Below are 22,539 nucleotides of genomic sequence, written 5' to 3'. Positions count from 1 at the left end.
GAGGTGGAGGGTGATTGAGTGCGGCTGCTTAAGCCGAGCGACAGTGAACGCGACAACACGAGAGCACGTGATGCGGAACGCATGCGCGCGCCAAGCCTTCAACTTTCCGTATCGAGCTTCGCGACTGGACTTTGCAGCATCACCCGCAACCAACGCCTCACCTCAACATGTCTGGTCTCGCCGACTATCTGGCTAAGAATTACCTCACGGCAGATTCAGAAAAGAAATCAAAGAAGCGCAAGAGGAAGAACAAGGACGCCGGACTTATCATCGACGACGATGACAATCTGGGCTGGAAGGATAAGGCCGACGAGGACGACGAGGATGCGCCCATGATAGGTATGCGAACTGCTATTTCCACAATTTGTGCAAGCTCGAGGCTAACAAATGACGCTTCAGTCGGCGGAGGCACTCTCAAGAAATCCAAGAAGAAATCCAAAGGCACCAGTGCCGCAACATGGACAGCCGTAGGCGTCGCCGCGCCCTCACACGCCGAACAACTTGCTGCCGACGCTGCCGCCGCAGATGCAATCATAGCAGGGACCGCCGCCGATCGCGAGAAGGCCGCTGAAGCGGAGGATGAAGCGCCGGAGATGGTAGACACAGACGGAGTCATGAGGATGGAGTCGGGCGCCAAAGCAGGTCTACAAAGCGCTGCCGAGGTCGCAGCAGCCATGAAGAAGAAACAAGACGAGGAGAAGCGCAAAGCTGAAGAGGCCGCAAAGGAAATGGGGAGCGCTGCGCAGGAGACCATCTACCGAGACGCCAGCGGTCGCATAATCAATGTCGCAATGAAGCGCGCAGAAGCACGGAAGAAAGCCGAAGAAGAGGAACGCAAGAAGCGCGAGAAGGAGAAGGCAGCGCGCGGAGACGTACAAAACGCAGATGCAGAGCGCAGGAAACAACAGCTACAGGACGCGAAGACGATGACGATCGCCCGATACGCAGACGATGCGGAGCTCAACGACGAGCTGAAGGAGCGAGGGCATTGGAACGACCCTGCGTCAGGCTTCTTGCGCAAGAAGAAGGCTGGACGCAGCATTACAGGCAAGCCTCTATACCAAGGACCGTTTCAACCCAACCGGTACAACATCCGCCCAGGAAATCGATGGGACGGTATCGATCGAGGAAACGGGTTCGAGAAACAGTGGTTCGATTCGAGGAATAGGAAAGCCAACATTGAGAAGCTGGAATATCAGTGGCAGATGGACGAGTAGAGTTCTGGGGTTGTCAACCCACTCTCATAAGAAGCTGGGATGTATATCATTTGCATAGCGAGGCGTTTGGGTATATGACACACAATATGACGGCCATAGGAGACTGGACAACTGCTACTATCGCAAATCTGTGTCCATCCTGTAAAAATACTTGGCTGACGAGATACCGAGGAAGGAGCGATACACACGACCCGATCCGGACAAGTTGGCAAAAAGAAGGTCAAAAACATACAACAGCGGGGATTCCCCGGTGGTCACCCACCCGAGTACTAATCTGCCGGTATCTTGCTTGTATATGGCTGAGCGGACGGGAAGCCTAATTCTCAAGATCCTATGGTCGTATGTGAAAGAATTCTGAACAAAAGTGACATATGACCGCGACATTGTCATGATCATCCATGGAAGCCACAGTAACATCTACGTGTATTCACTGGCTCTCCCTCCACAAGGACTCCTCATTCGCGTTTACCAAATGGAGATACAAGTATAAGCCACTCCAATTCACGGTCCATCTGTGACCACGGCAGGGAGCGTCAAGAGACTTTTGTCGTGTGATTTTCGCCCATGTTGTCCTTGATATACATTCCCACACTCGACTTAGATACGAAACCTTTGTTCTGCAAAGGCAAGTTGGGCACCGTTGCACATGGAGGGCTTTTACTAGACAGGCGCTTGCATACTCTGATCAAACTACAAGAGAATAATTTCTCATAGCTTTCCGAACTGGCATGGCATGTACTCATTCGATTTTCATAGTCTTGTCCTCCCGACGTAGCCTACATTCAATATGCGTTTAGTCTCCACCGTCGCCTGCACTGCTATTATGTCTACCATGTCCGGCCTCGCCCATCTCAGCGCGGTCCTCACTCGTTGTCCGACGGCGAGCAACGGTACTGACTGAGTGACCCGGCTTTGGATGTTCGTGGTGGTCAACCAGGGGGAAGTGCAGACCAGGCTTGCTTGCCAATGCATCCCTAATTTCGTCTACACTTTTCGCCGCCCATCCTGCACTTCCCAGAGTACTCAACGGGTAGAGAAGCTGATTGTCCGGGTGCATTACCAATTCCTCAATGCTCGGAGGCGATTTGCTCATGATGATATCGATGTCCTTCCTGATTTGTAGGCAGAATGCGTCCAGGGGCAAGTCGTTCACATCATTACCGAACGGGTTTTCGATTTCGCGGCCGATGAGCGCAATGCCTAGGATGATGTATGCCGCAAAGACGCTTGCTGGGATTGTAATGTACCCCAAGAGCTTGTACAGCTGAAATGGCAGGAGGAGGATATAAACCCAGGTGATCTGACTAATGGCGATGCTGTATGCTAAAGGTAGTGGGGTCGACAGAATGCGCTCAGTACCCGCGAGCACATCGTTGAAGGTGGTAAGTGCATTGAGAGATTGCGTCTGGTAGATGGAAACTTTGAAGGTTCCGTTGTCGTAGATCGACTTCATGTAGACGCTCAAATGGTTGAGAATCTCCAGAGGAAGGTTGCCAAGGGGGGCACGACTGCGTTTCAGCAGCTTGCGCGGGTTCGACTCAGCCATTGGCAGCCCAAGGAACTGTCCTGCTGTCTTGAAGATGCTCGGCTTCTTGTGCGCGTCTGGCTGGTCGGCGTCGCGCGCAAAGGTGTCTAGGTGACCGACCAGGTGCTTCAAGTCGTCGTAATGCATGTGAGGCTCAAATCGGAGCTTGTGCTTGAGTGCGACTGCGTACGCAGTGATCAAGTTGAGGCAGTTGATCTTGGCGAGTAGGTCTTGTTTGCCGAGCGTGGCGTCCTTCTCGTGACGTTCATCGACGTGTATCCAGATGAGGCGAGCAAGATTTTGGGACGCGAAAGTGAGTTGTGCCCAGTATTTGCGGCCATCGTTGTAGCGCTCGTAGGCGGTGGAACTTCTAAAGCTCAATGCGAGACCGACGACGAAACCAAGCACGGTAAGCAAAAGCTGGTTGACACTGACTGGAGGTGGTCAATACACGTTGGATAGAAACAGAATAAGAGTTTAGCGTACGGTCATGTACAAACTTCGAGATCAAAGTGATCATGCTCGACCAGCCGGCTACAAAGAGCAAGGGCAGCACCATTTCAGGTGTTACACTGCCATGAACGCGGAGAAATACAGGCCACTGCAGAGGTAGAGGTACGAAGTCAGTATATGTCTCATATGCACTTCGTACAGTCAGAACTTACCTTCGAGTGATGATCAAGATCGCGCGGTCCAATCTAGTCAGCATTAGTGACTGCACGAGTCGGTATAGAGAAAGACTTGCGAAGTAGTCGTCGAAGTCTTTATCGCTATCTTGCTTCTTCAGTGGCGGCCGTGTCGACGCGCCATTCGTGTCATTCGACACATTTGCCGTGCTTTGCATCTTCTCCGCCATCAGAACGTATCGCCAACTGCGCGAAGGAAAGGTCTAAAGATCGAGCTTCGTAACTCCTCGGGGTCAAGTTTTAGGCACGCGAGCACCTTATACCGTGTCGCGTGCCCCTATTCTTAACTCTCTCTTCTGCGTCATATCGGCCAATAAAAGTCAGTAGCCCAGACCTGGCGTTTGAGAAACCCTTGGAAGGCGCTGCGTGTCTAATGAAACAGTGATGGCGATGCTGTAAAGGGCAAGGCTGCGATAGGCGACTCCAATCGAATGCATACCCGTGGCGGGAGTGGTACCTTGGTAGAGCGTAGCCTCCGACTCACATACCGCTCAGCTTGGCAGGGTCCCTTTGCGGGCTTACTGGATATTCAATACGGAATGAGAAGCGTTGATGGGTTGTCGCTGTAGGTTGTTCTCTTATGGTGCGACTCTGAGTTACAATATGTCCAACATCGCGTCCAATGCGAGGCTACTGTACGTCAAAGCTATCACAATCCTCTAGCTTTGCATGCGCCGTCTGGTGGTTTCTGGTCTTGAAGTTCGGTGTTATTCACCAGGTAATGAGCGCGTAGATTGGATCGCCGGCTAAGATAAACTGTAATTCGCCTAGAATTCAAGCCTCAGCTGGTCGAGATCTTGTTCAGCGGCTTGGCAGCGTTGGCACTGGCGGCGCTAGCAGGCCTCCCTCCTATGTACGAACCGCAACCCAGGTCCATTCTAATCAGGTCTTAGCCGTGTTTTCTGCGCGACGGCCTGAAGAAACTCCAAGAAAGTTTCATTCAAACTGCAGATGTTTTTACTATCAGCCATATTGAGTTCACTGTACCTTGAAGAGATCTTCAACAGAGTACGATCTCAACAACCAGCCCGAGCCAGGACCAGACCGCAGTCTGAGTCAAAGGCGCACTCTACTTTTCCAAAGAAATCTTCAGAGTCTGATGTACTAGAGATACAAACTCAGACACGGTCGGGGCCTTTGCTTCTCGCTGCCGTGCCGTCTGGTCTTACAGTTAAATCCAAGGATTGTCGACCAACACTACTTCAATATCGGTAAACACCGTCTCTTTTCGCATCTTTGGTCCATATGCTGAATGAATCAATGTTTGGAGAGAGGAGATGCGTGTGCGCATCTGCTGGAACCATTGGCACGTGCAGCTTAGTTTTGACAGATTCTTCCTCCTCTTGATCTTCATACTCTGCTCCTTCGCCTTCATTGCCCTCGTTCGTGCCGATTCGGGGGAGGATTTTCTCAGGTAGTCTTCTCTGCCCAGGTGACTGTACGTGCGAGCGGTTGTATAGGATGGCCCGATCCTGGGCGGCGCAGCTCGTTCTTAACACACTCAATCAAACTATTGATGAATGAATTCCAAGCATCGTCGCTACGACAGTCGCGATGGTAGATGACGAACCCCCATTTGGGATGATGGCAAAATTATTCAAGAATTCGAAGAGAGGTCTTTTGCGGTCCTCTTGACGTGTTCCGAGGTTCTGGTCTGTGGGTTACCTCATGAGTGAGCTGGGATACATTGGCAGTCAGTTGGTGTCTGTGATCGTGGGCAATGCTGAGAGCGGCACCTGGGCAGTCAGGCCGATCACATGACGTCGCGACTTCTTTTTGTCCCGCTCGTGCAGTTCCGACATCCCACTCGCGACAACGCGCCGGCGATGCGCCCCACCCTCCATGTCCCTCTCCAAGCATGCGAAGACGTACTTGGCGAACCAATCGAAGTACAGACACTTTAACGCGTTTAATTCCCTCGTCGAAGCGTCCATCCTCCAAAGCAGCGATGCCTCCAAATCCCGTACCCTCCGCCGCCAACCCGACAGCGTCGCCGACAAGCCAATCGCAATAAAGGACAACATCTGCACGAAGAACCTAAAGACTACTGCTTCCTCCGGGATACTCAAAGACTTTAGCAGCCCATATGACGCCACGGTGGTGAGGCTGCTCCAAGATGAAGGTGCCGTGGTGGTAGGCAAGACGAACATGGACGAATTCGGCATGGGATCGCACTCGACACATTCACACTTCGGACCAGTGAAGATGCAGAGATACAAAGGAGAGGAGGCAAGTGCGGGTGGAAGCTCAGGTGGAAGCGCGCTTGCTGTCGCGTCGTCGCAATGTTGGGCGTAAGTGTTTGACAGCCGACGAGGACGGAGTATGTGTGCTGAGACGAGCAGCGCGTTAGGTACCGATACTGGGGGGTCGGTACGGCTTCCTGCTGCATATACCGGAGTCATTGGGTTTAAGCCGAGCTACGGACTGCTGTCGAGATGGGGTGTAATTGCCTATGCAAACTCTCTTGATACTGTCGGGATCTTTGGCAAGAACGTGGCGAGTGTGAAGAGCATATTCTGTGAGTCTATAGAGATGTAGACTATGATTTCCACATCTCTGACTGAGTCCAGCCAAGGTCAACATCCACGATGCGCAGGATCCGACGTCCGTTCCTAACACAACCCGAGCAAAATTCCGTACAGGGGAGCGACCAACTTCGTTGAAGATAGGCATTCCTCTTGATTACAACATCAACACATTGCAGCCCGCTGTCCGAAAGGCATGGATTGACCAACTCAGACATCTGTGGAATGCTGGTCATACTTTGCACCCTATTCGGTTACCCACAACACAACAAGCACTATCGGCCTACTACGTCCTTGCGCCAGCCGAGGCATCGAGCAACCTCGCAAAGTACGACGGCGTGCGTTTCGGAAGTAGAGCCGAGGGCATCGATGGTACACCAGATAGTGTGCTCTTTGCTAAAACCCGGGGTCAAGGTTTCGGTCCGGAGGTTCAGCGGCGTATACTCCTTGGAGCCTTTTCACTAAGCGCCCAGGCTATCGACAACTACTTCATACAAGCACAAAAGATTCGGAGGCTCGTACAACAAGATTTCAACAGGGTGTTTGCCAGTCCAAACCCGTTGCTGGATGCCGAAGAAACCGTGGCAGAAACAGAAGGAGTGGACGTGATCATATGCCCCACAGCTCTATCAACGACACCGTCTTTGGCCGAAGTCGAGAATCAGGATCCAGTGCACTCATACATGAACGATGTCTTCACCGTACCAGCTAGTCTTGCCGGGCTGCCAGCAATCACTCTTCCCACATTTACTCCTTACAAGGAAAAGAGCCAGAGTTCGACGGTTCCGGATTCATTCTTCAACACCGTAGGACTGCAGATCATTGGTCAATACGGAGATGATGAACTCGTTCTGTATACTGCAGAACAGATGGAGATTTTCAGAAGTACTCCGCAGCCCAATGGCAGACCGGAAATAACCGCATGGGGCGGTGGTCTTGAATAGCTTGTGGACGAATTCCTTTAAGCGCTAGGGCCCAGACGTCTTGACGCCGGTGCTGCTATGTGTGAGATGAGCCGGACAGCGTATGTGGCCACTTTCGCTGATAAGAAGAATCCGCTTGCTGCTGAGAGGAAACAGTTTGAGGCGGCTCAATACATTCGGGGAATATGGAGTCATGTGTATGACGAAGGCCGGATATAGAAGGCAAATCAATCTATCAGCCGCAAGAGGGTGAATGAGTTGCCTAGATGTATGTGATTGTCAAAGATGTAAAGCATATGCTCTGATACGTCCACCGCCCACTCACCACCGGTGTGTCTAATACGTAAGATCTCTTTTCTCTCTGGAGATGTTATGTCAAATGACAGACCATCGTTTCCATCGAGATCCTCAAAAGTATCACTCACTGATTCAAGCACTATTGGAACACCCAACTACAGCTCGATATTACGTATGCCCTCGCCTCACTCCAAAGGCAACGCATGCCTGATCCACCTCACTTACGCCGTCAATCTCACAAGTCTCGCGCTCAACATGAGCGTCACCTTCCTTGTGCGGTCCTTTGAGGATGTCAAGTCCGAACGTATCAAGGGGCGCGGTCGATGTACCGCTGGCAAGACTACCATATCATTGTATGGGCTTGGTGACAAGACATGTGGAGCCGTCTTCTGCCTTGGAGACTTGCTAGAAGATCCTAGTCACCTGGTATGTGCGACAAAGTCTGAGCGAACCGCGGCTGCCGCTCTTATGTTGATATGTTATCGCTTTCCAAGAGTTGTTGGGACCAGGTGGGTGTTTGATATGGAGTCCACTGGTGTTAGGGGGATGACATACTTAGCAGCTACAACTCACCATGTACCGCCGCAGCCGCCATCAACTCCCAAGGTCACACGCCAACGGATTGGACACTACGTCATATCTGGGGAGTGGCTAATTGCTTAGACGCTGTTGAGCGTGGTCAAAAGATACATCTTATGATGTACCATGTCACTTGTCGTTTTCCAGGGTCCCAAGGTTTGCCTAGGTACCTAGGTAAAGTGAAATGCGAGGCTTCTCCCCACGTGTTGCCCACTAGCTGCATCATAGCTCCACTGACGGACCGTCGCGATTGGCTTCTCGGCCATACTACATTGAACGCTACCCAGCGATGCATCATCAGATCACGCGCTTGAACTTGGTGTAGATCTAGATTCTTGACTTCGGTGGCGCGTTCTTCCAGGCACATTCACATGCATCCAGTTGACAGCAAAGATCCCACTGAAACAGAACACAGTTAGGAACTCGCTATTCGAGTTGTATGCACCGTGCTACGATTCACATCAACATGCTGCGAACTGCCAAGTCCGCAATCAGATGGTGCCCAGAAGCGGGGAATGCGTATGCAGTGCCACCACTCGATTCTGATGCAGCCAGTGGTCGTTTGAGACGTAAGCACCGGATTAGGGGTCACCAACATCATCCCACGTTGGTGGTGCTGTGCCCGTGCCGTCCCATGGCTCTCAAGGCTCCAGAGCAACGGGTCGTACCTAGGTACAAGCGATCTGCATGATGTCTCACACGTGCAGTGCGTCAACTTAAGCGCTAGAATACGGTGAGGAAGTCAAGGCCGAGGCGTCCTCTTCGTCAGTGGTCAGGCTACAGCTTCGAGCAGAGCGAAGGTGCCGTGGAGCCCGATGCACTGATACGGTTGCAGCGGCAAGTGACTCCATAGCCAATACCATCGAGAGATGCTCGTATCAGCTTGACGGCTGACGAAGGCTCCTCTGCAACCGGCCCGGTTGAGTATACCGGTAACTGCGGCATATATGCGGGAGGCAGCCTAGAGCGGTACATCTCAGCACCTAGCACACCCAGTGGGTGAGCTATCCAGCCATTCACCGGTGTTCCTTGACCAACCAGATGGTCTTCCCCTCCAAGTTGTCTGTTGTGTATGGTGGGAGACGAGCGTGGCGTACGCTTAACCGCGGGAATTCGAAGGACGGTGGCTCTGATGGGGCGGTTAGCAGGTCGATATGTCACTCTCCATCGGACCCCACCGCCTCACGCATGACCATTTCGAGTGACAGGGTCTCCACCGCGGCGTGGGTAGGGAGTCGTTACCAAGTCGCGGGCTGGCGGCCAGGTGCTCTATATAACTGTCTGCCCTCAGCACCTTGATGGCTCATCACGCTCCAACACTTCTACAATCCAACCAACCAAACAATCCAACAACCCAACCAACCAATCAAAATGGCTCCCTGGTACGTCTTGCGACCGACTTTGGTGTTTGACACACGGTGGTGTGCTGCTGCTTCAAGGCTAGCGCCAGCACCGTGATGGACACTCTACTGGGAACATGGAGGGGCTCTGGCTAACAAACGAACAGCAACTGCTCCTCCTGCAAGTGCGCTGGTGACTGCTCCAGCTGCGGATGCGGATCCTGCTCCGTAAGTACATCTCGAGATATACCGACGCGGTGTCTTCCTTACCGTCTGGAATGGCACTAACAACCCGAATAGCACTAAGCGTCAAGCTACCCTGAGCCTCGGAACTCTTCCAACAACACTTCCATCGAGCGATTCGGAGATGGAACAATGAACACTGTTGGAAATCGGGGTGAACTGCCAATACCAAGGGTCACGACTGCTGGGCAATATTAGATGAGATATGATCATGGAATAAGGACACTCACTTGAAAGCCATGTCTCTCTCCGTGCTGTGAACATGTTAATGGATCTGCTTGATTTCTTGACTTACCTACTGCAGATGAAGCATCGATATTGACGCACCACAACAACACACGAGAGGCAGGCTATGCGATAAAAGGGGAACACTCCAGCAATCTGTCGACTATGACCTTCTCTATCATGCTTTTGGCTAGCACATGTATCGCTTTAATCAGTATTTAGTACATCACTTGACAAGAGTCGAATAAGCTCGCATCAGAGAGGAGTGTGAAAACTATGTTCATACAACAAGTCAAGGTAATCATCAAGCGCTCCGACTACTTCAGATATCAAGATGTTGACGGATGTCGTCACCAAGCCTCCACTCCTCATCCTTCGCCATACGATCGAGAGGACTTTGCATATCGTCCTCGTCACTTCTACGCGTACCGCTCGTACCTGTATCGCTGACGACTGTTACGCCACTCACACTACCGCTTGTGCTCTTGCTCCGTCTCTTCTTGAACCAACTCCGTTTGCTCTTTGTACTTGCTGCATCTGTATCCGACGCTATCGATGCGGCATACTCACGTCCATCACCCTCGACTAGAGTAGGGTCTGTACTGGATGCTACACTGAGATTAGATGAGAGCTTTGTGAGTTGATTAGGATCAAGGTCTCCGGAAGTATCGATTGGGCTAGGTTTAGGCGTAGGCATAGGCGTTGTATCTGTCGACGAGGTCGATTCGACGAGCTCGGCATCGCGGTACCATTTTCGACGGCGGGTATAACGCCCCCAACCATCTTGACCTCTTCGTCCGTCCCTCCACTGTTGAAGTTAGTATCAGAACATTGTACCAAGTTACTATACTTACTTTATTGTCGTAGTAAATCCACGCCGAGTCCTCCTTGGACGCGCCTTTGTCAGCCTTGCTGTCTTTCTCCGCGCCTTCAACCTTCCATTCACTTCCTTGCACCCACCGCCATCTCGACTGACCTCCTTCAACTTCAGGTAGTTCGAACTGTTCTTTAGGTGGAACCGGGTTTAGGTGCTCATCCGTCCAAGACGCTCGCTCGTAAGCAAGCATAGAGGATGTCCATCCGATGCCTAGCCATCTTCGCTGGTTCTCATAGATGGAGAAGGTGAAGCGTACGCCTGTAGATTCGGGCCGACGCTTAGCCGCCAATGAAGCTGCAACCTCCTGCGTGCTCTTCTTTCGAGGTGGCAGAGGAGGCGCACCCTTCCTATCTACTGACACAATTTCGCCAAAGTCGAGTCCAGTTATGAAGGCGCAGGTACGCCGGACTGTTCTTGATCTCCACAGGAGGGTTCGGGTTACGCGGGCCGGTCGTGAATGCCAGCTCAGCATCACAGTGCCTACCGCTAGTACCACTCGCTTCGTAGTCAGGATGTAGAACGGTGGTAGCGTAAGCGCTATCCATAGCGGCAACACGAAGAGGATTCGGATAAACAATACAGTGAGCGCCGGACGTGTAGTAGCCGAGGTCGCAGTCCTCTGTGTAGATAAGAAGTCTGTGAGGCGTAGGAAGGGATCTAGTAGGATGTTGCAGCGCGAAGTGAAGAGCTTCAGACTGTCCACAATCTCTTCCAGGCTCTTGTGATGCTTGATGTTGGTGTCCGACTCAACGCGCTTGTGCGCCTTCTGTCCCTTCTCGCCTGTCCACCCGGTCGACGATAGTGGAGAATACCTTCGCGTGTACATGCCCAGTATCAGCCCGGATACGACGATAATGGGCCCTGCGTATCTCGTCACGGCATCACCATACATGACGACGGCCCAGAAGCTTGCGACCACGAGGAAGCTCTCCCATGGGTCTCCGGTCGTCCATGTCACCAGCCCAGCAAACTTGTTCAGAGGTAATATGAAGGGGTGCGAATAAGCGAGCACGCGAGTGATCTGTGGTGGTGTAGCCGCAAGTAGGGGCGACTTTTGGTGCACGAGTATGGCGGAGCGCAGTTTTGTTTGCGGTGTCGTCTGGCCTAGGTTGGCGGGAGAGAAGCTGGCATACGTCGGGTTGGAACTCGAATCACCGGTTGGCGGCGGGGACGACGCATCGTTGCTGGACCTTGAAGGGGTGGACATGTGCTGTATCCAGGGTGTGTCTATGTGGGCATAAGCATGTTGTTTGCGCAACTCGGTTTTACTTGAATGTGGTTGCAAGTTTGGAAGTTACCAACCTAGTGCTGCCATGCATGGGGTTGTGCGTCATCGCCTGGCTGAGCAGTGGAGGCTGAGTGCCGCGCTCTTGTCAAGCCACGCTCAGTGATTATACAGGAAGGAAGCCTGCAGCGATGCACAACTGAAGCTCGAGAGATGTTGGAATCTGTCATGCAAAGTCGCACATGACGTTGTCGCCGGGAGCGATGCGGGGATCTTTGAGCATGTGAATGTCTTAGTCCGAGGGCGACTTGCGGAAGCCTCATGGTGCCTCCCCGGCGCCAATATCCAGAAGCAATCTGGATGAAGGGCGCGCAAGGGATGCAGCGCCGTAATTCTCAAGTTTCACCGGACTGCACGAGCATAGCCATCGTCAGGCGCGCAGAGATGCTTGCGATGATCGCAGTTTGCGATCGTGCTGTGATTGGCTGAGATCACGTGCCAGGTGCGGAGGCAGGCCGAGAGCGCGGAAGGCGACCCAGAATTTTTGGAGATGCCCTCATTGCCAACAGCACCCATCCGCCCAAGACAAACCGGCGTGGCTCTCGCATAGGACTCGACTGGAATAGCAGATTACACAGACTCTCCTTACCTCTGCATCTCTTACAATGGCATGTTCCTACTCGCTGTCACACCGTCTGCAACTAACACGTACAGGCCCACCGCATAATAACACAAGTCGTCTTCTCCGGCGCTCGAATAATAGGTCGCGCCGTCTCCGAATCGTATCGTCAAGCCGCCGCGTCGCAGAAATATGCAGCCGCCAGCCAAGGTGGTGGAGGCAGCGGTGGCGCCTTCTCGTCTTCGAACATCACCATGGACGAAGCCTGCCAGATCCTGAACGTGGGCCCCGGAAAGATGGGAAACATTGAAATAGAGGCTGTCACGGAGCGATTCAAGAGGCTGTTCGATCTGAACGATCCGAAGAAGGGCGGAAGTTTCTATCTGCAAAGCAAAATATTGAGGGCACGAGAGAGGATAGAGAGAGAGGTGCAGGGACATCAACGGGTGGCGGAGCGCGAAAAGGAATTAAGGGAAGGGTGTAAGTACCCATGCATGCACCGCATGTGAGACACATACTGACATGGCGCACCTACTTCTAGTCAAGCCCAAGTTTACGAAAGAAGATTGAGGTCGCTCTACATGGACCAATCTAACTTAGCCGCGGTTCTTCTCGGTCACTCGACCTCGAGGGCGAGACATACAAACTGGACTATGTTCCTGACGAACTACACGGAGTGATGAAGGGAGAACCTGTTGCATTTTGGGCGTTGGGCATAGCGTTTGAGCCTTCTATGTTCTATGGGCACAGTAAGCGATGGCGCTTCGTCATCGAGAGTGTGGTTGGATGGGCATAAGCATGCTTCGGTCTCTCTCCACTCTCCTGTTTCTTACATTTCTTCGCGAGTGTTCAATACTGTATTATCACATGTAACGATGTCATATCCATCAATTGAGGAATACCCCTCGGAAACGTTGGTTTCGATCACCACCTCGCCGCAGCAGCTGGCACAGCAGAAAGCTGTCAGAGATCAGAACCTATCTGAGTGCCTAGGTGTGGGATATCTTCATCGTGCGCATACCGTCTGACGTGTGGCTTCACAAGCTTTGAGCAAGTGTCAGACCTGACTGGATGTACATCTCATCCAACATTGCAACAGCGGAGGGCGTTAGCTTCAGTAACATTAACTTCGTCTATTGCTCCAAGCACTGACCAATTCAAGTTGCAGTGAACACGGGGTCCCGGTCGCGGGCACCCCACAAATTCACTGGGTCGCGCTAAGGTCTTGGCTTACTCGCATTGTCGCTGGACAAATCTTTCGCGCCTGAGACCTTTATCCCTCCGCAACACACCGCTATCAGCACCTACCCACAACAACCACTCATCAATTGCGCGCGACAAACCCTCCTTACACTACAAACGCGACACGCCATGGGAGACTCATATCGTCCGTCGCGACCTGCGCGCGACCGCCCGCGACCACTTGCAGACCGCATGACGTTCACTGGTGGTGATGGCGACAACTACCGACCAGGCGGTGCGCGCAACGGCAATCAGTCCCAGTTCACCTTCGAGTCTAGTCACCCCGCTCCCCGCTTCCCGCCTGCTAGCGATTCCAATGTGCCGCGGGGTCCTTCCGGCTCTGCATCATCAAGAAGGCGCGGCCGTGGTGGGGCCTCGCGAGGCTCGTCTCGCGCGGACGGCAGGAACAACACGAACGGATACCGTAGGGGTGGTTTCAAGAAAGCTGCCCCACACGAGCGCGCCCTTCTGACCCATCGCGACGGCGGTAGTCCGGAACGCGCTCTAGGTGTTGCCGACGGCTCCAACCGGTTCCACAACCCAGATGATATTTCTGACGACGAAGAGGCAGATATGCAGGTAGAGAGCGCGGATTCTGCCGATGAAGATGGCGACGGCGACGGCGACGCTCGCGAGCCCAAGGCAGCCCGAACGCAAACCAAACGTGCTGATGGCGATTCTGTTCCTAAATGGTCCAATCCCGACCCGTACACCGCCTTGCCGCCTCCCGATGAGACCACGGGAAAGAGAACCGACTTTGTCAAACTGATCCGGAAGGCCAAGAACCAGGAAGCCGAGAAGGCCGCTGGACACAATTCAGTTGTTGCCAACGACGATTTCATCTCGTTTGGTGACGAGGACGATAGTCGCGACGCTGTTCAAGGCTCCTTGAGCGAGTTCGCGCATATTGACAGCATTGTTGATCGGCAACAGGCGGCTGTAGCTGAACATCGGGCACCTCGTCCTGCGAGAAACAACAACAAACGCAAAGCCAATCTGAGTGGTGTTGTGGACGAATGGCTACCCGTTCCCAACGTCAATCCAACGCCGTGGCTTCCCTCACGCGACCCGTATGCGCATCTCGCCAGCGAACCTGAGAAATGGTAAGTTCTATTCATTCCTGCGACTGCATCTGTGGCAGTTATGCGATAGCCAGCTTACCCTGGAACGCGATTATTGGACTAACACTGTTACAGGCTTCATAACGAGATACTCGACTTCTATGACTTCGTCGCACCAAAGCCCTTCGAGCACGAACAACGTAACCGGCTAGTCAACCGCGTTAACAGCGCTATGGGACAACGCAGGTTCCCTCAAGAAAACGGACGCATCTTGTGTTTCGGCTCCTTCCCTGCGGGTCTTTACTTGCCCACGGCCGACATGGATCTGGTATATGTCTCGGATAGGCACTACAATGGTGGAGAACCCGTTGTCGACATGTCCGCGAGGGGGGCCAACAAGAGTCTGCTCTACAAGGCAGCCAGAAGGCTTAAAGACACAAGGTTGGCGGCCAACAACAACGCACTGGTCATCCCTGCGCGCGTTCCCATCATCAAGTTCGAAGACGAGCTCACCAAGCTTCAAGTTGACATTTCGTTCGAGAATTTGAGCGGAGTGCAAGCACAAGCGACATTTGCACAGTGGAAGCAGCAGTACCCCGATATGATATACATGGTGGCACTCATGAAGCAGTTTCTCGCCATGCATGGCTTGAATGAAGTCCACACTGGCGGGATTGGAGGGTACAGTATCATTTGCTTGATCGTCAGCTACATTCAGCATTCCCCTAAACCGGACAACCTCGGAGAATGTTTCCTAGGATTCCTCAAGTACTATGGTGACTTTGATCTATCCCGCAAACGCATCCAGATGCATCCTCCTGCTATCATTGAGAAGGTAAGTCTTCCCATGTCGCTGTGGAACGAGCAGAGGCCTCCGGCTGCTTTTCCCACTTTCGTTTGCATAGCTAACAAAAGCAGACGAACTATGGTATCGATGGCCGCCCCGAAAAATATGACGGCCTGTCCATCCAGGATCCTAATCGCCCAGAGAACAATATTTCCGGTGGATCCCACAAGGTTCAGATTGCCTTTGACGCTTTCAAAGAAGCGTACTTTACCCTCAGCGATCGTATGCAGGCCGCTCGCTCGGGACAGAATATCGGACCCAGCATTCTCGAATGCGTTTTTGGTGGCAACTACGAGACATACACCAAGCAGCGAGCCCACATGAGAAGCCTCAAGTGAGTGACGCTACGCTGGATTCATTCGGGTACCGGAGACCTTTCTGTGCGAAGCATGGACGAAGGCTTTGTCCTATCCACTAGCTTCTTTGGGATTTCATCATTCCTTTTGCACTGAACTTACCTACCTCCTCTGCAGCCAGAATCGGACCAGGACAGTCGTTGAAAAGAAGATCATGAGGCCCAAACATGGATTGACCACTGGGCAAAAGCCACGAAGAAAATGATTCAGGCGCAGCGGAATGGAACGACAATTGCAGCTTGACGGGCCCACAATAGTTTCAAATGCCAGGCAGGTGTGGTATGAGGCGGTGATATGGCTAGGCGAGTACGAACGCTCCGGCAGGTCCACTCACCATGCGGACAGATTAGGGCGGCATGATTGTTTCCACCATTGCGCGATACCCACAGCAATCTACGGCGCTATAGGCGTTTGACAGCTATAGACGTACAACACCCGGATGGATGCCTCATCGACCGGAAAAGGCCTCGCACCACCATGTTGATCCCACCAGACCTCGACGCGGCGACACGAGTCCTCCCCGCCACCGATGTTGTCTTCTGTCCGGTTCTAATTGATCGGGAGCGACACGAGATGTCTAATCTCTATACGTTTTCACAACCTCTGTTTCTTAGTATTGTAGATGTCCCATGATAAATCCGTTCTTTTTTTTTCGCTGTTCTTCTGCTCGCTCTTAGGAGCACCTAGATGATACTAACGATACGCTTGATGCGTACAGTCATACCTAGCCCTGCTACTGCGAGGCGAGTCCGAAGCCTGGTCTGATGCAAGGACGTCGCATTGCGGCTTTCTACGTCAGTCCGCTCTTCAGAAATGTCGCCAGCAACGGGACGTCTTTTCTCATTGAGTAGCAGGCTTTATGCATGCGCTCGAGGAAGAAAGACTGGCTTATCCGAGCAGAAGCAAAATCATGTATAAGCTTCAGCAGCCTCAATGGTCGTGTCACTCGAGTAGAGCTGGTCTGCTTGAATATGAGCACGGTTAGAAGAACTGGATAGCGGATTATAACAAGATCAAGATCGTTGCCAGCAAGATTGATAGGCTATCAAAGCAGACGCTTTCAAAGGCAGAAGTACTCCATATAGCGCCAGGCTAATAATGCTCGAGTTATAACATAGGAAACCCACCGTCTCCTACTCCATCAGACGCTCATCACAGCCTACAACATGACTGCATCTGCTACCATGCTCTACAACTCCTTCTTCGTCTCCATGATGGTCTCGTTCTGCGCCCTGCTGATGAGGTCCTTCGCAACCGCCGCGCTCTCCCTCCAGCTCCTCTGGCGCTGCCAGAATCTGATCTCGGCAGTACTATCCCTGAGACTGCCCTGCCTAGCTTCTTCTTCGAGACTCTTTCTAGTAATCTCGCCACCCTTCTCACTCAACCTGGGCATGTTCTGCAGCTGGCTGAGGTTCTCCTCAAAGTATTGCTTGCGTACCAGGAAGCGTTCACGGCGTTCCTTCTGTAGGCCAGGAGAGTCGAGTCTGGACAATACCTCGCGAACGCCCCAGCGGAAGAAGATGAAGAGGTGCTCGGAGAAGAAGACAGTTAGGAGGAGGGCCCATAGCTGAATGTTGGAAGGACTGCCGCTGGGTCCAGTGCGGTCGTTCCAGAACATGTAAACGAGAGCGGATGTAGTGAGGCTGCCCATCCAGGTGAGGAAGGAGAGGGAATCGAGCCAGGGGCCGATGGTATCAGCACGCCATGGGGTCGGACGTCGCATCTCAACGCAGATCTTCATGGCATCAGCACGAAGCTCGATCCAGTCGTTGATGAGGAAGGAAACAGCGGTAAGAGGCCAAACCACGGAGAAGAGCGAAAGGTAACCAAATTGCACAACCATCTCACGAAGGTCGGCGGTAACATCGTAGACGTCGAGTTCAGCCTCCTTGCGGACACGATCAAGGAAGGCAGCGTCCTCAGCTGGGTCATTTTCGGTAGCGGCTGGAGTGGAACCACCGTTCTTTGTAGCCCTGTCGGACTGCATTTCCTTGTACTTAGCAAGACCACGACGCTTGAGGTAAGGAACGATAAGCTCCATGCCAAGGTTGACGACCTGAGCGGTGACTGTGAAGTATATGACCTGCTTACGAAGACGGTCGGGGTTGATGCTCCAGCTGGAGCTTGTCGAGTTGAGGTGCAGCTGCTTCTCATCTTCGGCGAAGGGTCGCACGGCAACATTGAAAATGTCAAGGTAGGGTACAATGACTTTGCCAAAGGGTACGTAGACGAAGGCAGTCAGGAAGATTCCCAAGTACGACATGATGAAGTTCATGACAAAGATCTTCTGGGTCAATGCCTTTTCGTACGCACCCGCGGTCTCGTAATTCTCGAATTGGGTCAGGCGTGTAGCGGCTTGCGTTAGGAGGGTGTTCAGAATAGGGTTGACGGTTGTGAGGATGCCAGTTGGAATGAATACCTGGCGGAAATTAGTTGAATTCTGGGATGTAGGTCTGGAATGATGCTCACGAGAACGCTCTTGAGCGGCCCGTTGTAGACCTCAGAGATGAAGACCTCAATGCCAAAGCAGGTCGCAATGACAGCTCCGAGGGAACAAGCCGCGATGATAGCGAAGGGAATCTGCAGCAACTGCCTCTGGAAGCGCTTGGATGCCGGGAAGAAGCCAACCTGCTCGCCAGTGACCGGGTCGGTGATGGTCTTTTCAGGTGCAAAGTCCTTCTTCCTGACATCGATCTTGGAGACGCCCTTGACGCCCCAGCGAACGCTCAGGTCCACCTCCTGTTGTTTCCAGTATTCGGTGAAGACGGTGCACCAGAGGGCGCTCGCAAGGCCGTAGATGGGCGAGAAGGAGCCGAAGAAGAGCCAGGAGAAGAAGCCGAAGCCGGCAGCGGGGATGAGGAAGGTAAAGTAGGACTGTGTGAAGGCGAAATAGAAGGCGATCTGAGTAGGTTAGTTGATAGCCTCAGGGGCGATGTTGTGGAGACTTGCCTTCTCTCCCAGACGGTTCCTGATATCATCCAAGTCCTCGGTAGTCAGGAAGTACTGCGAGGTCCACTTCTTGATCCAGTCCTTGTTGTAGGCGTGGTCGTGCAGCGCAAAGACGGATTCGACATTCTCCCATTCTCCCTCCTTGGGTGTGATGCCAGCGCCGCCTTCGGACGGAGGGTTGGTAATGAGCTGGTATATTATACGCAGCCTCTCGGCCTCGTAGAGGGGCTCTGCTTCGAGCGATTCGCGCGTAACCTTTTCGGGGGCAGCAGTTCGGACACCGTGGATCCAGTCGCGGACTCTGCTTGCGGTTTAGCCACGGTCCTTCCCAGACGCAGTAGAGGCTTGCATACCTGGACCTGTATACCTCGCCGAACAGGTGCTCGTCGGAAGCGACCCTCACGAAGAGCAGGATTGAGTGCGACTCGCCATTGCGGACCTCTGTCTGCAGCCCGACGTTTGCGAGCGCCTCACAAAGCTTCTCGAACTGTGCGGTGGCCTTTGTCTTGTCTGCGCGCGGATCAGTATATCAATTGGAGACCCCGCAATGGCGCAAACGTACCCGTCTTTGCAAAGCGGTAGCTGATCACGTAGTCGACGTCCAGGTTGCTCTGCAGCGCCTGTGATTTGGCCATGTCTGACGACGTGCCCGAGGTCAGCAGGGCAATTTTGATGCGGTAGATGGACCAGGCGAGGTTGGTGAAGTAAGGGATGGCAGCGTCGGTGCTCGTCCCCTCCTTCTGGGTCGACATGCCCAGGAAAGTTGTAAATGGGGGTTGGCCAAGCTACCGGAAGCCAAAACGTCATCGTCGCCTGCATCCCCGCCTACGCCATCCCTGCACCACATCACTGAATCTTGCACCAGCCATAACCAAACAAGATCTCTGCCCATGCGACGACGTATGTCATGCTGCAGCTCCGCATTACTCGAACTGGAAAAATTGTATAGACGATTACTGCACCAGAACCTGGAAGAACAATAGATCTATTGGTGTGTTATTGGTGCGTTAGCGAGCACGCACGCTAGACCGGGAGAAGTGTACTGTAGCCTTTGCCAGTACAGCCTGGTGAACGTCTATCTCTACCGTCGAACTAAGTATACCAGTCTTTGTGCTATGAATTTCAGTATAGCCCCTTCGCTGGTACGAATGAACGGCGTGCTCAAGGTCAATGATCGACTCACATGGCTTCTTGCCGCAAGAGATCATCTTTAACTGCAACACGGGTAGCAAGATGGCCGTTCTACTGAGTGATCTGATCGAAATCGTGCAGACTTTTGGGATTGCAGTCGAATGCCTACCTATTTCTAGACTATAATTATGTTCCGTCGATGCTCGTGCTCACGAAGCACGAGTTTCGAGATCTTCTCGTGCAGTCCGCACAGAACATCGATCAGTCGATCAACACATGCATCGTATTGAAGTTAGCACATGGTACCCCTGATTCTCTGAGTTCCAGGTATGTCGCCAAGCATTTTTTGGTGAATTTTGTGATCCTGTATTTATTGTAAAGATATGGTGAACTGGCTGCTGTCCCTTTCCGCGAGGCCATGTTTGCTGCCTTCCAAGGTTGGGTGTTTGTATGAGAACCACACCTCTCGATGCCTCGCTTGACTCTAAGCCGCTATTCGGGGATTTGATTGGAGTGTGCTCGGTCGTTGTATTGCGTACCCGCAGCAGTGGCACTGAGGACGGCGTCTGATAGTCAAATTGTCCTCAACTAAACGATCTGTCGGATTGACGCCATTTGGGTTACCCGGTGATCCCTTGCATGAACAGCGACAGTAAAGCGCATACCAGTACTCCTATCCACAAAAAAAAAGAGGCGATTCTTGGACGAACAAGACAGGCAACCACTTGACCGGAGGGGCGTATTCCATGGTGTTTGGAGCTTTTTGCATAACACTGCATGTACTACTTTCGACTACCAGCCGCATCCGCCCACGTTGATATGCAAGGCCGGTGTTCGTGTTTGCTTGTGGGAGGTTCCCGCTGCAACGGGCAGATATAGGCGAGTCTGCCTTGTGAGGCAGCCTTAGGCAAACTTCAGGCTTTCAGGCACTCACGCACGGAATTTACCCCTCCTTCGTGGGACGACGTTCACAAAGAGGGGTATTCTGGAAATTTGCTCTGTTGTAGAATTACTAGGTGTATTTGCTCAGAAACCAGTGAGTGAAACTACTGTCGTTACCAGTCGTAAACGTATGGAGAAGAGTGAAAAAGGGACAAGAAATGACCAGCTATCATCGACCCAAGAAGTCTCTAGCTGAACTTGGAGAGCTGCATGCAAATATCCACCCAACCGCTTTATCCAATATAGAGCCATGCAGACCAGGGGGTATCATCGTGCGTATGCAGAAGCGACCCGTAAAATGAGGATATCGAACCACCAACGCCCATGATGACACCACCTCCCAAAGCATACAGATAGGACCGCCCAATCAACGCCCGAAATCGTATCTTCAAACGTATCAAATTGATGGATTATGACGACCCCATCGGCTGGTCCACCCGTGAAGCACACTGCGCCTTTGTAGGAACTAGCCGCGCCCAGCTATTTTTGATGTATTCCCTTAGAAGTATAGTCCCATCGGCGATTGATAGCTCCCATAGTTGCCTTGAGTATTCCTGTGCCGGTGAGCTCAGCGTTCCCGTCTCCAGTGAAAGGCACCGTGTCGACAATGTCCCGAGGAACTCCCAAGCCCTGGCTCTGCGCTATTTTGATAAGGCCATCATCAAGTTGCATGAGATGCTCCCTGGCACCAGGCTCTTTTCCAACCTGGAAGAACTGGATGCCAAGTTGGTATGCTTCTGCGTCTTTCTCGTCGAGCTTCCTGGCGGCGTTGATAATGGGAGTTTCAAGATCGTCGGATGGCACACCATCAGTGATGACGATGATGTTCATGGGCTTGATACTCTTGTCGAGCACGAATCGCTCGAGATAAGACTTGAGGATCTTGTTCAGGCGCTGACCGGTCGGTGTTGCACCCCTGGGACGCACCGTCTGAAAGATCTCGATGACGGTACTCGCTGATGTGACGTTTTTGTAAATGCTAGAGTCGGGGTGGTTAAGGAAGTAGATGTCGATTCCGTCCGCATCACGCTTGGTGCAGATCGGTGCAATCACTTCAAGAGCCTTGCCAGTCTCCTTCCAAGAGCGGCCGGCCATGGATCCAGAATCATCAATCAGAAAGACTGTATCGAAGCTTCGAAGGAAGTCATAGGGATCGTCTTCTTCGATATCGGTAGTCGGGGCTGGATGTACTGCGGGGGCATTCTGAGCTGGGCCTGGTGTATACGCCGGCGGGGCATCGCGGTTAGAACTAAAGGGATTCATGCTTGAGCTGTCTGGCAAAAGGTCAGCTTCAGGAAGAGCAATCGTAAAGTGGATGTATCATGTGGGGTAGTGCTTACTGGGTCTTCGTGTAGCAGGCGACGCCGAGTCAAACGGGCCGGGGTATGAGAACAGTGTAAGGCCACTGTCGCGGGATGCAGAGTTCCTCTTGTTCACCGGTGCACCTGTAGGCGCATTACCAAGCATCTGTCCAGCGCCTTCTGTGTCCCGTGGGCTATAGCTATTTGTCGACTTGGAAGACTTGCGGGTCGAAAAGGTCTTCTTCAATTTGTCAAACATACTTCCGGACTTTGATGATAATGGGTAGTGTTGAATGCAGGGAGTGACAGCGTAGGATAGAGAGTTGGCGTTGTCGAAATACTGAACGGTGGAAAGTGAGACAGACATTGGAGCAGTGGCCAACGTTAAAGTGGGTCGGAACAAACGGTAAGGACAGGTGAAAGGTAGTT

General features: G+C 52.6%; 8 protein-coding genes across 8 annotated transcripts; 4 read left to right on the top strand and 4 right to left on the bottom strand.

Annotated features, from left to right (window-relative positions):
- Positions 1–167: 167 nt before the first annotated feature.
- J4E90_000861 (uncharacterized protein) lies at positions 168–1,217 on the top strand (the record flags this gene model as incomplete). The annotated part of the gene is made up of 2 exons (XM_051430454.1): positions 168–339; positions 400–1,217. The coding sequence occupies 2 exons, from the start codon at positions 168–170 to the stop codon at positions 1,215–1,217; spliced, it is 990 nt and encodes a 329-aa protein (XP_051295941.1).
- Positions 1,218–2,010: 793 nt separating this feature from the next.
- J4E90_000860 (uncharacterized protein) lies at positions 2,011–3,262 on the bottom strand (the record flags this gene model as incomplete). Its single annotated transcript, XM_051430453.1, has 2 exons — positions 2,011–3,176; positions 3,229–3,262. The coding sequence occupies 2 exons, from the start codon at positions 3,260–3,262 to the stop codon at positions 2,011–2,013; spliced, it is 1,200 nt and encodes a 399-aa protein (XP_051295940.1).
- Positions 3,263–5,270: 2,008 nt separating this feature from the next.
- On the top strand, positions 5,271–6,897 carry J4E90_000859 (uncharacterized protein; the record flags this gene model as incomplete). Its single annotated transcript, XM_051430452.1, has 3 exons — positions 5,271–5,719; positions 5,771–5,946; positions 5,999–6,897. The coding sequence occupies 3 exons, from the start codon at positions 5,271–5,273 to the stop codon at positions 6,895–6,897; spliced, it is 1,524 nt and encodes a 507-aa protein (XP_051295939.1).
- Positions 6,898–9,882: 2,985 nt separating this feature from the next.
- Positions 9,883–11,644, bottom strand: J4E90_000858 (uncharacterized protein; the record flags this gene model as incomplete). Its single annotated transcript, XM_051430451.1, has 2 exons — positions 9,883–10,368; positions 10,415–11,644. The coding sequence occupies 2 exons, from the start codon at positions 11,642–11,644 to the stop codon at positions 9,883–9,885; spliced, it is 1,716 nt and encodes a 571-aa protein (XP_051295938.1).
- A 339-nt stretch (positions 11,645–11,983) lies between these two features.
- On the top strand, positions 11,984–12,851 carry J4E90_000857 (uncharacterized protein; the record flags this gene model as incomplete). The annotated part of the gene is made up of 3 exons (XM_051430450.1): positions 11,984–11,986; positions 12,377–12,761; positions 12,823–12,851. The coding sequence occupies 3 exons, from the start codon at positions 11,984–11,986 to the stop codon at positions 12,849–12,851; spliced, it is 417 nt and encodes a 138-aa protein (XP_051295937.1).
- Positions 12,852–13,652: 801 nt separating this feature from the next.
- Positions 13,653–15,769, top strand: J4E90_000856 (uncharacterized protein; the record flags this gene model as incomplete). Its single annotated transcript, XM_051430449.1, has 3 exons — positions 13,653–14,626; positions 14,720–15,419; positions 15,503–15,769. 3 exons carry the CDS (start codon positions 13,653–13,655, stop codon positions 15,767–15,769), a joined length of 1,941 nt encoding a protein of 646 aa, XP_051295936.1.
- Positions 15,770–16,976: 1,207 nt separating this feature from the next.
- Positions 16,977–19,488, bottom strand: J4E90_000855 (uncharacterized protein; the record flags this gene model as incomplete). The annotated part of the gene is made up of 5 exons (XM_051430448.1): positions 16,977–18,206; positions 18,257–18,688; positions 18,737–19,037; positions 19,090–19,246; positions 19,299–19,488. 5 exons carry the CDS (start codon positions 19,486–19,488, stop codon positions 16,977–16,979), a joined length of 2,310 nt encoding a protein of 769 aa, XP_051295935.1.
- Positions 19,489–21,289: 1,801 nt separating this feature from the next.
- Positions 21,290–22,477, bottom strand: J4E90_000854 (uncharacterized protein; the record flags this gene model as incomplete). The annotated part of the gene is made up of 2 exons (XM_051430447.1): positions 21,290–22,083; positions 22,150–22,477. The coding sequence occupies 2 exons, from the start codon at positions 22,475–22,477 to the stop codon at positions 21,290–21,292; spliced, it is 1,122 nt and encodes a 373-aa protein (XP_051295934.1).
- Positions 22,478–22,539: the final 62 nt, after the last annotated feature.

Source organism: Alternaria incomplexa, assembly GCF_024043165.1.
Source record: "Alternaria incomplexa strain BMP 0042 chromosome Unknown scaffold_1, whole genome shotgun sequence".
Taxonomy (NCBI): domain Eukaryota; kingdom Fungi; phylum Ascomycota; class Dothideomycetes; order Pleosporales; family Pleosporaceae; genus Alternaria; species Alternaria incomplexa.
This window is presented reverse-complemented; position numbering and strand designations above follow the sequence as displayed.